Raw genomic sequence first — 12,243 nt, 5'->3', positions numbered from 1 at the left:
AGCTTTTCTGTCTATCACACTCCAGTTTTGATTGTGACGTTTCGAAACCTTCAAATGCCCTCAATCCCTAGCTACCTGGACAAGGGTTCTGAGTTGAGTGGCAGCCTCCTGTAGATGTGGCTCCTTGGGGTTGGTGGAAAACGAGACCAGTTCTCCAGCGTATAGGCCAGGGATGGTGCTGCGGATAGGGGTGGGGGAGGAGGGATGGGCTCTGAGCTGAAGGTTACTGAGAGCCACCAGAGCCAGAGGCTTGACCACCTCCTCCAAGCCCTGCTGGACCAGACTGCTGCAGCAGCGCACCTTGACAAAGTCCAGCCAGCCATCCACTAGATACACCACTGGAGAGTGACCTGCAGGCACAGCATGTCAACAGAGTTGGTCAAATCCATCTGTTCACGCTTGTTCTGATATACCATTGCCATATAGGTTGTTGGTTATGTATTTGTTCCAGGCCTGTGTTCAAATACTATTTATTTAAATTACCTTAAAATACATTTTGAAGTAAGTATTTAGACAAAGTATCTTTGAAAATACAAGTAGTTGAACATTGGAATGTATTTGGAAAAACACATGTGGAAAGTATTGGCATGTATTTACAACTAATTATAGTTGAACATAAAAAAAATGCTCACACCAAAGTACGTAAAAGCCCAGTGCAGTCAAAAATGTGATTTTCCTGTGTTCTACATATATTTCCATACTACGAGGTTGGAATAATAATAATAAATGACTATGCCTTTTTAGAATAAGAACGGTTTAGAAAGACCGCCTGAAATTTTAGCCTGTCTTGGTGGGACGGCGTTTTGGCCGGACTGCTGACATCACCAGGCATTAAATTAGTTAATAGACCAATAAGAAAGAGTTCCAAACATCTCTGCCAATAACAGCTAGTTTTCAGTTTTCCCCTCCCCACTCAGACCACTCCCAGACGGTGCTGGCAAAATTCTTGCTTGAGAAATTGCTTTTTGCTGAAAAGCAATCACATTACAAGGTACTTAATCGTTACACACATATGAATACATATTTACACATACACAAATATATATATACACACACGCATATATATAAGCTGCATTTGGATCTTTAAATATGCACGTATTTAAATCCAGGTCTGATTTGAATATTGTTATATTTTGTCTGCCTGTCACTTTATAAGCCCTTTGGGGGATGAATAAAATCAGTTGAGAACTGAACTCTTTACAGACCAAACAGGGTCCTGTCCATCAGGCACCAAAAATAAGAAAACGGACTTAAATAGGGAGGGACATTTAGAGACGCTAATTTGTCACAAAACATTTCAGTTGTGTGCCCTGATGAACAACCCACCTTGTCTGTCTGTGATGGAGATGACGTAGCCTACCAGATCCACCTCTCCACAGAGCGGCTTTAAGTCCCGGTTCAGGAGAACGCGAAAGCCAACCGCCTCTCGGGCTTGGAAACGCTCAGACAACCACCCTGCAGAAGCCTGGGTGATGGAGAAAATGACACGAGACAACCAATTTCAAATCAATCCCTAAAACACTTGCCACTAGGCACTTGTGAGGATTAAATCAGTGTAATACAGTGTCTTCAGAAAGTATTCACACCCCTTGACTTATTCCACATTTTGTTGTGTCAGACAGAATTCAAAATGGATACATTTTGATTTTTCTTGTCCCTGGCCTACACACACACAATGTCAAAGTGGATTGATGTTTTTTTTTAATGTTTACAAATGAAAAGCTGAAATGCCTTGAGTCAGTATTCAACCCCTTTGTTATGGCAAGCCTAAATGAGTTCAGGAGTAAACATTTGCTTAACAAGTTACATAAGTTGCATGGACTCACTGTGCGCAATAATGGTGTTTAACATGATTTTTTAATGACTACCTTATCTCTGTTAGTACCCCCCCACACATACAGTGAATTTCAAAACGCATTCAACCACAAAGACCAGGGAGGTTTTCCAATACCTCAAAGGGCACCTATTGGTAGATGGGTAAAACAAAAAAAGACATTGAATTTCCCTTTGAGCATGGTGAAGTTATTAATTACACTTTGGATGGTGCATCAATACACCCAGTCACTACAAAGATAGGCATCCTTCCTAACTCCGTTGTCGGAAGAAACCGCTCAGGGATTTCACCATGAGACCAACTGTGACTTCAAAACAGTTAGAGTTTAATGAAAATACATTTAGGATGGATCAACAATAGTTTCTACACAATACTAACCTAATTGACAGAGTGAAAAGGAAGCCTGTATAGAAAACAAATATTCAAAAATATGCATCCTGTTTGCTTAGCCACATTTTTTGCAGTATTACTTTAATGCCTTGTTGCAATTCACTTTTTGTCCTGAATACAAAAGTGTTATGTTTGGGGCAAATCCAATACAACACATTAGTAAGTACAACTCTCCATATTTTCAAGCAGTGGTTGCTGCATCATGTTATGGGTATGCTAGTAATTGTTAAGGACTGGGTAGTTTTTCCATGATAAAAAATAATAAAAGGAATCCTAGAGAAAAACCTGGTTCAGTCTGCTTTCCACAAGACACTGGGAGAGGAATTCCCCTTTCAGCAGAACAATAACCTAAAACTCTAGGCCAAGTCTACACTGGAGTTGCTCACCAAGAAGATCGTGAATGTTTGTGAGTGGCCGAGTAAAATTTGCTAGACTTCTACAATGTGTTTTGACTTAAATCTATGGCAGTGGAACTGCTTTTATGCGCAAATAATGATATAACCATATTGTATTTACGCATGAAAATCTGTAGTCAATTGGAGTTAAACCTAGCTACTGGTCAACAATGAACACATTTTGCACAATCCATGTGTGGAACACTCTTAGAGACTTAATTCCACCTAGGAACAACAAAATGTGGAAAAAGTAAAGGGTTGTTTATACTTAACGGACAGTTTATTACACTTACTGGCCAGTTTACTACATACACCCCCCCGTTCACGGCGGTGAGTCACGTGGCCGTGGCTTCCTATATAAAGCAGGCGGACAGGCATCAAGGCATTCAGTTACTGTTCGATTGATCGTTAGAAAAGGGCGCCCTCCTAGGCTTTTCACGCACGACTGTCTCGGGTTTACCGATAATGGTGCAACGAAAAGAAAAGAGTCAGTGGCAGTCCTGTGGGCAAAAACAGCTCGTTGATGAGAGGTCGAAGGAGAATGGCAAAAATCGTGCAAGTTAACAGGCGGGCCCCAAACAGACAGACAACAGTGTAATACAACCGCGGTGCGCAGAACGGAATCTCGGAACACACAACTCATCGATCCTTGTCACGGATGAGCTATTGCAGAAAATTAACACACTGGGTTCCACTCCTATCAGCTAAAAACACGAAGCGGCTCCAGTGGAAACACGATCACCAACACTGGACAATTGAGGAGTGGAAAAACGTTGCCTGGTCTGACGAATCCCAGTTCCTGTTGCATCATAATAACAGCAGAGTCAGGATTTGGCGTAAGCAGCACGAGTCCATGGACCCATCCTGCCTGGTACAGGCTGGTGGTTTACTGGTGTGGGGAATGTTTTCCTGGCAGGAATCCATGCCACAAAGAATTCAGGCTGCTCTGGAGGCCCGACCCAATACTAGATGGGTGTACCTTAAAAAATGGCCAGTGAGTGTATACAGAAGTGCCTAGGGTATAGTTTAGGGTTGATTTGAGATTGGGAAAGAATTTTAGAATTTACATTCGTATTCACACACTATGTCGTTTAAGTTCAGTGTTACCTGTAAATTCTGGAACTGGGTTTTCTTGGTGGCGGTGAGCTGAATGGAGGTGTTACCGGCTCGTTTCTTGCCCTCCGACGTGGATAGTTTGTAGGCCTTGTATCGACAGCCCTCCTTCAGCAAGGACTGCAGATCCATGGAGGGGCGCCAGATATTCAACAGGTACACTGCTGGAAGGAGGGTGTTGGTTGGGTGAGGAACCAGGAATGAAACAAAGACGAACGCTGGTCTACTACCCCTTCGGAGTCCGGGGTTAAATCCCTGTGTTGACCTTCTAACTTCCTCTTTTCCCATATCTGTATCCCTTTTACTTTCTCCTTGGTCTGAATAAAGTTTGGGGAAAAAAAGGCTCCACTACATCCCTGATTGTGCTATATACAAAGATCCATTCACACCATTGCTGCCCGGCTTGGCCCTGGAGTCAGCGACGCTGAGCTTCCAGATGGGGGTCACGTCTCGGTTGTGACAGCTCCCGCCCTCGCCCTCCTGGGTGCTTTCCAGAGCCTGGCGGAACCGCTCCTGCAGTGCCGCTTGCCTCCTCTCACCGACACAACGCCTATAGCTGTTCAACGCCTCCCGTTGCTGCTTACTCAGACGGCCCTAGCACAAAACAATATGAGTCAGTAGGTCTACTTAGGGCTCAAGATCTTTTAATTCCCAATTTATATTTTTAACTGTACACTTGGCATTTTTCCCTGTATAAATAAATGTATGAAATTATTATGTTTTGCTCAACTGTTATGACGATATACTGACACAAAGAGACCAAAAAGAATCATGTTTTGTCAAAATCAAACACCAGAATCATGGATGGTTGTCTGTCATCATTAGTTTTTTTTTACACTTGTTTTGGACATCCATCTAACCAAATCAGTTTGATCAACATTGGTGGGATTGAAATAAAGCATCATATAAAAGTGACTATTACATAACTGATTTGGTCAGTCATGTATCCTTAACCATAACTAAGACTCCTTCCTAGCAAGGGCTATGCCCCAAATGGCACCCTATTGTATATTTAGTGCACCACTTCTGATCAGGTCCCATTAGGCTTATGCTTTATTTAAACCCACCAATGTTGATCAAAATGGATTTGGACAGTGTGATTATGGTCACCTCCAGATAAACTGGGTCATTCTCCACCGCGTCGTACAGCTCCTCCCCGTCCAGCAGTGTCTCAATGTCTCGACCACGCAGGGTCCGTCTCCGGCCTCTGGGTTTACCGCAAACTGTTGGGTCATGTTCAGTAGGCGGAAAAGGTTTTGTAACTGAGTGAAACGGGGAGGCGGGACCTGAACTTACACAGATGTACACCGCAAAATGTTTTGCTACAGTGTGCCCTGCTGAAAATGACTCTGGAAGATTAGTATTAGTAGTAGTTGATGTTATTGGTAGCAGTCAAGACTAAATTCTATAAGAATTTGCAATACATAATACATGCAGGAACATGAAAATAATTTGTATTTGAGATATAGGAACCTGAACAGGTCTATGAACTAAATCAAACTAGAAAATGTAACTGGTAATATGATTGACAGATCTTATCTAACCTCAACAATCCCTGTCAGTAATAGGGGCACCCTATTCCTTATGGACCCTGATCAAAAGTAGTGCACTGTATAGGGAATAGGTTGCCATTTGAGATGGAACCAGGATTTCCTACCGTCCTCCTTCTCAAACTGGGCCTGGATCTTGGCGAACAGGATCTCCATGGCTTTGTGTTTGGCGTCTCCGTGACGCCGCGCCTCCCTCTCCTCTGCACGGCCTGCGCGGAACACAAACCCTCCGTCCGACTTCTTCTCCATCCACTGGAGGGACACACACACACAACCTCTCTGAATAAACCTCTCACCAAGGGCCAGGCGTGTTACATGGGCCTAAGTTATACATATGTAACACGCCCTCTCCGAGTACATCACTCACAGCTAGGGGTCCAGAGTTTCTCTTTGTTCAGATTACGTGATCTGGGAAAAATTCCTGGCCCTAGCAATGCCTTCTTAGGGGATTCATTAAGTGGATGATGTGTGCCTAGCTGTGGTTCATGTCGTTAGTGCATGTTCCTCCACTAAATGCAAACTAACACAATGGACCAGAGCTAACGTGTACAGTGAAACACACCTGGGTAGGGTAGCTCCTCAGCACCACAATGTCCACACAGCCCACGGGGCCTCCGTTGCTGTAGAGGGAGGAGAGGGGGAGGAGGAACGGACTAGGGTTGCTGTAGAATCCTAGCCTGGTGTACCAACGCGCCGCTCTGGTGCCGTTGGCCCCAATCTGAAACCACATACATCAGGGTCGTGTTCATTAGGCACAAAACAGAAGAAATAAGTCCAAAATGGAGTGTAATGCGGAGGTACCACCGGAACTTAACCAATAAGAAACACTTCCAATCAGTTAAATTCATTCTCTTACAGCTTCCCCCTGTAGCCTATCAACTGCTTCCGTCCCCGGAGCTAGGTAAAAGCAATTGCATTCAAAATCGCTGCTGAAACAAAACAAAAATGTTTCGCTTTAGGTTATGCCCAATCCCAAATGAATCCAAAAGGAGTGTGTTTGGGACAATACTGTTAATGGAAATACAGGCTGAGGGTGGGTACAACCCAACTTGTTGCTATACCATTGGGGTCCCTAGAGTGCATACGCCGACAGCAGTGGCAAAATGTTTTGTTACAGTATGCCCTAGAGCTCTGCTACTCGAACTGAGCCTGACATTATACATCGGTTTATGGCCATGTAGGGCTCGGATATCACTAAATTCATCCCTAACATTTTGAAGATTTTTGCTCGTGCTCTGCTGCGCAGTACAGTCTTTTCTGACTAAGATCATGACATGGTGTCAGAAGTGCTTTAACCTCGTCAAATACAGTATAAAACAGGACAGATTATTTCACAGAAAAGAATAACGGTCCTTGAGTTGTCCGATTTTAGAGTGACGAAAAGTAGCTAACAGCTAACTGCTCTCTCATGTCTCGTCATTGAGCAGAGCAGCCCCAGTGGAGCCGTTGCTATGGATACTCAGAGCATCCATGAGCAGAGCGAGCTGTGTGCAGAGAGCGAGTGACAGAGAGGAACAGCTAATGGATTTACTAACAGAGGAAGTTATTTTTGATTTTAGGCAAGGCCGGGCCTTAAATTTGGCAGAAGCAATCGGGCATGGGTAGGGCTTAAAAATCATGCCTGTGCAGGACTCGTGTGCCCTACTGAAAATGACCCGGGAAGATCCGTAGTAGTAGTAGTGACACTAGCTGTTATTGGTAGTTAGGGATGTGACAGTTCTGGAATTTTGGATGAATTATTTGTCGGTCACAGTTAATAATTGCTCTTTGAACAATTTTAAATATATTTTTTTTTAAACCAACAAAGCCTGGTTTACACACATTTTCTACTCTCCTCCACTCCTGGCTGCATGTGCTGCTGCAGGGCGAGGTGCGTTGCCTAGGCAACCGAAGACTCGTTTGCTACAACACCTTGCTAAAACAAGGCGCAACAAAGATTTATCACGTTCCATAATCGTCGGTTACACAATTAGACAATTACCGTGCCAGCCCTACTGGTAGCAGAGTCGGACTGAATTCTAAAGGAATTTACAGTACATTTACATGCAGTAATATGTAGTTGAAATATATCATTCTGAATACTGAGTGTCTTCTAAGCCCATATCGGCTATATTGTCTTCTTACATTTGAGTTCATTACATTTGAGCGCAATGGAAACCAGCGTTTCTAATTTGACAAGTACAAGTAGTTCCTCCCAGTTACCGTCTCTTTTCTTCTGGTTGGTGCCTAATGAACACAACCCAGTTCTTACCTTCAGCATGAGGGAGTCGGGAGCCTCTAGTGGGGAGCAGGCATCCTGAGATCCCACCAGCTCGGCCCCGTGGACCATCACCTTCCCCCCAATCGCCAGGCGGCCCCGGTGGAGCATGGCGGTCAGTGGGACGTCCAGCTGGGCCTTGATGGCGTACCAGCCATCCGTCAGCCAGATCAAGCCTACAGGGGACGACGTGGCTTTAGACCCTACGGCACTCCCGGGTGGTGTTTTGGTCTTGGTCTCACTCCAGCTCTGCCTGTGTGATACACATAGGGTTCTCTTTCAGTCGGCTTCCTAAATGCAACACACTCATGGGGAGGCAAGCTCCATACCGGTTTGTTGCATTTCCTTCTCGACCTTCATAGAACCGAGGTTATAAACAATAAGAACATAAGAATTTAAGAACTATATGACATGAAATCAATCACATTATTTTGACAAACTGCACATTGAACAAAGTCATTTCTTTTTCTACTCTGTTTCACCTTGTTGGGTTATGGCCTTTGGTGACAACACCACATACACAAAGCACCATGGTCTTGACTGCCGTGTCGTCTCTCTCCATGATCTTCCTTAGAGCGGACCTCTTGCTGTTGTCCACCTCCAAGTCGTACCTGACACAAACACACACACATTCAATAGCCTTGCTACTTGCTGCTGTGGTTCAGCTCCACATTGTATGTGGCACACACAAAAACGTGTTACATTTAGTTCGCACGATACATTTGTTTTGTCTGCAGTTGATGTATGCAAGTCTCTCTTCAACCTCACTGCACCGTACACATTGTTATGGGTTCGCCATATAAAAACAGAAATTGAAACATCCTGGTCACATAAAAGGCTGAATAGGCATGGATATTACACAAAACACATACACAACCTTTATCCAAAATCATTTCATGTGCTTACGCAGTATGAGGTTACTTGCTGGTAGCTCTGGTCCAGGGCGTGAGTGCACGTTCCTCTACTATCGTCCTGTATTGATGTGCGCACATTGATACAGGTCGTTAGTGAAGGAAAGTGCACCCAACAACCTGCACCAGAGCTACCTTTTTGGTTGCTGCCGTACCTGTATTTCAGTTGTAGGAGCACCTGTTCTGGTGTGAGACAGAGGCTGCCCATCACCGCTGGGAATGCCCTCTCCATGCAGGCTCGTTTCCACACCACCCAGCGGTAGTTGTTGAACACCCAGGCTTCACTGATCAGCTTGGGGTCCACGCCAGGGCTGTCACACAACGCTCTGAAGTAGAGGGGGAGCGTATGTTCGGTTTAATTCATTATTTAAAAATGTATACATTTTCATCAAGTATTGCGATGTAGTGTTAACTGCAGCATCAGTGATGTGACCTATAAACCAAATATTTATTCAAGTTGATTAACTAGTTATTTAAATACACATTTATTTCATTTGTTTCTCAAAAGTATTTCGATATAGTGGTAGATGGAGCATCAGTATACCTGTTATACATACATTCATCCAAATGAATAATAAATATGTTCAAGGGAATACATGGCAAAGTTGAAAATTAACAACTTCATCAGTTGGAACGAATGCTATGTGTCCCAAACAATCAATAAAACAGTACCTGTGGAACTCATGTTTCCCTGCGGTTCCATCGTTGCGAGGGATGAGCCAACCCCCGTCGGCCAGCTGAACGCACCCCTCTACAAACGCCTCGCGTCTGAAGAAGTGTCGGCAGACAAAGCGGAACGCCTCGGCACTCTCACTGCTGATATCCGAAACATGCCGGTGCACTCCGTAGCCATACAGCTGAGTAATATCCACAATGAGGATTAGACATCAGTCATTACCCTCCAAAAAACACACTTAACAAGTTCAACAGACAAGCCCCCAGCCCCCCACCATTGTTCATATTCTAAATCAGACTTCAACAGCCCTGTTCCACCTCTACCAATCCAGTGTGTTTATCAGTCTGTTTTTACAGTATCAGTCTGTGTGTGTGTGTGTCTTCCAACACCTATTTGTCAGTCTGTGTTCCACTACCTGTTTGTCTGTGTGTTTCAGTATGTTCGTATGTGTAGGTTACAGTATCTGTTTGTGTGTGTTACAGTATACAGTGGCAAGAAAAAGTATGTAAACCCTTTGGAATTACCTGGACTTCTGCATAAATTGGTCATAAAATTTCATCTGATCTTCATCTAAGTCACAACAATAGACAAACACAGTCTGCTTAAACATATAACACAAACAATTATACCTGTTTATATCTTTATTGAACACAATGTGTAAAACATTCACAGTGCTGGGTGGAAAAAGTATGTGAACCCTTGGATTTAATAACTGGTTAACCCTCCTTTGGCAGCAATAACCTAACAAACGTTTTCTGTAGTTGCGGATCAGACCTGCACAACAGTCATGAGGAATTTTGGACCATTCCTCTTTACAAAACTGTTTCAGTTCAGCAATATTCTTGGGATGTCTGGTGTGAACTGCTCGAGGTCATGCCACAGCATCTCAAATTGAGTTGAGGTCAGGACTGACTGGGCCACTCCAGAAGGCATATTTTCTTCTGTTGAAGCCATTCTGTTGTTGATTAACTGCTGTGTTTTGGGTCGTTGTCCTGTTGCGTTAGCAAACATCTGTTGAGCTTCAACTGGAGGACAGATAGCCTAACATTCTCCTGCAAAATGTCTTGATCAACGGAAAAATGAATTCCCAAGTTTATGATAGCAAGCTGTCCAGGCCCTGAGGCAGCAAAGCAGCTCCAAACCATGATGCTCCCTCCAGCATACTTTACAGTTGGGATGAGGTTTTGATGTTGGTGTGCAGTACCTTTTTTTCCCTACAGTGTTGTGTGTTCCTTCCAAACAAACTCAAATGTAGTTTCATCTGTCCAAAGAATATTTTGCCAGTAGCGCTGTGGAACATAAAGATGCTCTTTTGCGAACTTCAGACATGTAGCAATGTTTGTTTATTGGACAGCAGTGGCTTCTTCCGTGGTGTTCTCCCATGAACACCATTCTTGTTTAGTGTTTTACGTATCATAGACTTGTCAACAGAGATGTTAGCATGTTCCAGAGATGTCTGTAAGTCTTTAGCTGACACTTCTTAACCTCATTGAGCATGCTCTTGCAGTCATCTTTGCAGGACGGCCACTCCTATGGAGTAGCAACAGTGCTGAACTTTCTCCATGTATAGGCAATTCCTCTTACCATGGACTGATGAACATCAAGGCTTTTAGAGATACTTTCGTAACCCTTTCCAGCTTTATGCAAGTCCACAATTCTTAATGTTGGGTCTTCTGAGATCTCTTTTGTCGAGGCATGGTTCACATCAGGTAATGCTTCCTGTGAATAGCAAACTCAAATTTTGTGAGTGTTTTTTACAGGGCAGGGCATCTCTAACCAACATCTCCAATCTCATCTCATCGATTGTTCTCCAGGTTAGCGGACTCCTGACTCCAATTAGCTTTTGGAAATGTCGTTAGCCTAGGGGTTCACGTACTTTTCCCAAACTACACTGTGAATGTTTAAATGATGTATTCAATATAGACAAGAAACAAATACAATCATTTATGCGTTATTATAAGCAGACTGTTTGTCTGTTGTTGTGACTTAGATGAAGATCAGATTCAAATGTTATGACCAATTTACGCAGAAATCCAGATCATTCCAAAGGGTTCACATACAGTGTCAAGAAAAAGTATGTTTGTGTTAGTTACAGTACCTGTTTGTGTGTGTGTTGTACCGGGTGCCGACCTCCAACAGCCTCCCTGAGGGTCAGCCTGGCCACCCCAGATGTCTTGGCCAGGTACAGGCTGCCAGGGAGAGGTCTAATGGTCTGTCGCTTCTTCTTCTTGATTCTCATGTCCTGCATGTCTCGGGCCAGCTGCAAGCACTCTGCATCTGCACACACACACATTACTTTTTCATATTAAGTCGACTCCTGATAAGTGCACATCGGTTAAAATGTATCAGTCCCGATTCAAATGCCTTCTTGTTAATTACTTTCGGATAAAATGCATGTTCTGATTCAGTACACACATTTAGTCCCAAGCCAGTGAATTGATCAGCATAATCTCTTTCACGTGTTGTCACACCATGTTGAAACTAATAATATTGTCTACAATATCCCAAAGATGACAATGGTTAAAAAGGTCAGACAAATTATTATATTTGTATCATAAACAACGTCTAGAAGGGTACCGGTGGCATCAGGGGCTAGCTGACCTGCAATAGACTCCTCTGCAGTGGCATCCTCTCCTCCTAGGGTGACAGGAAGGCAATGGCCACCATCATCGCCTAGATCCGTTTTGTCAATATTTTGTGGGTCCTGTTCCTTAATGGACTCCTTTGCGTTATCACTACCAGTGTCAGTGATGGGGTTGTACTCAGGAAGTGGAACAGATGTGGTCTTGGAAGGCATTTCAGAGATGAAGGGAGAATGATTATCTTCTGAAGGTTTAAAGGGACCCTCCCTGGTTACGCGGTTGTCTTTCCGAAACGGGGAAACAAACACACCAGGTGCTCTAGTCTTGTCCTGAAGACCACTGCTCCTCTGTGGCTCAAGCTTGACATTCTTCCGGAATGGGGGGACAAATACAGCTGTCTTGGAGCTAACTGGTTTACGGTCTTCGGCGGTTGGATCTGACGTTGTCTTCTGTGGCTCGGTCTTATTCAGCCTTGTGTCTACACATCTCTGGTTAGCGCTGGAAAGACAAACATAGGTGATGAGAATCTATGACA

General features: G+C 43.8%; 1 protein-coding gene across 3 annotated transcripts in view; it reads right to left on the bottom strand.

Annotated features, from left to right (window-relative positions):
• brca2 (BRCA2 DNA repair associated) overlaps positions 1 to 12,243 on the bottom strand; it is a 34,528-nt gene that overhangs the window by 2,430 nt on the left and 19,855 nt on the right. For all 3 annotated transcript variants that reach the window (XM_055896560.1, XM_055896559.1, XM_055896561.1), the window contains 13 exons: positions 11,728 to 12,206; positions 11,225 to 11,403; positions 9,123 to 9,307; positions 8,606 to 8,776; positions 8,022 to 8,150; positions 7,534 to 7,792; positions 5,845 to 6,000; positions 5,390 to 5,534; positions 4,843 to 4,955; positions 4,122 to 4,326; positions 3,727 to 3,896; positions 1,327 to 1,465; positions 76 to 350 (listed from right to left, as the gene is read on the bottom strand). In XM_055896560.1, coding sequence (XP_055752535.1) covers positions 76 to 350; positions 1,327 to 1,465; positions 3,727 to 3,896; positions 4,122 to 4,326; positions 4,843 to 4,955; positions 5,390 to 5,534; positions 5,845 to 6,000; positions 7,534 to 7,792; positions 8,022 to 8,150; positions 8,606 to 8,776; positions 9,123 to 9,307; positions 11,225 to 11,403; positions 11,728 to 12,206 — 2,605 coding nt within the window. The remainder of the gene's footprint in view (positions 1 to 75; positions 351 to 1,326; positions 1,466 to 3,726; positions 3,897 to 4,121; positions 4,327 to 4,842; positions 4,956 to 5,389; positions 5,535 to 5,844; positions 6,001 to 7,533; positions 7,793 to 8,021; positions 8,151 to 8,605; positions 8,777 to 9,122; positions 9,308 to 11,224; positions 11,404 to 11,727; positions 12,207 to 12,243) is intronic.

This window comes from Salvelinus fontinalis, chromosome 33 (genome assembly GCF_029448725.1).
Source record: "Salvelinus fontinalis isolate EN_2023a chromosome 33, ASM2944872v1, whole genome shotgun sequence".
Taxonomy (NCBI): Eukaryota; Metazoa; Chordata; class Actinopteri; order Salmoniformes; family Salmonidae; genus Salvelinus; species Salvelinus fontinalis.
Note: the sequence above shows the minus strand (reverse complement) of the source record. Positions and strands in the feature narration are given on the sequence as shown.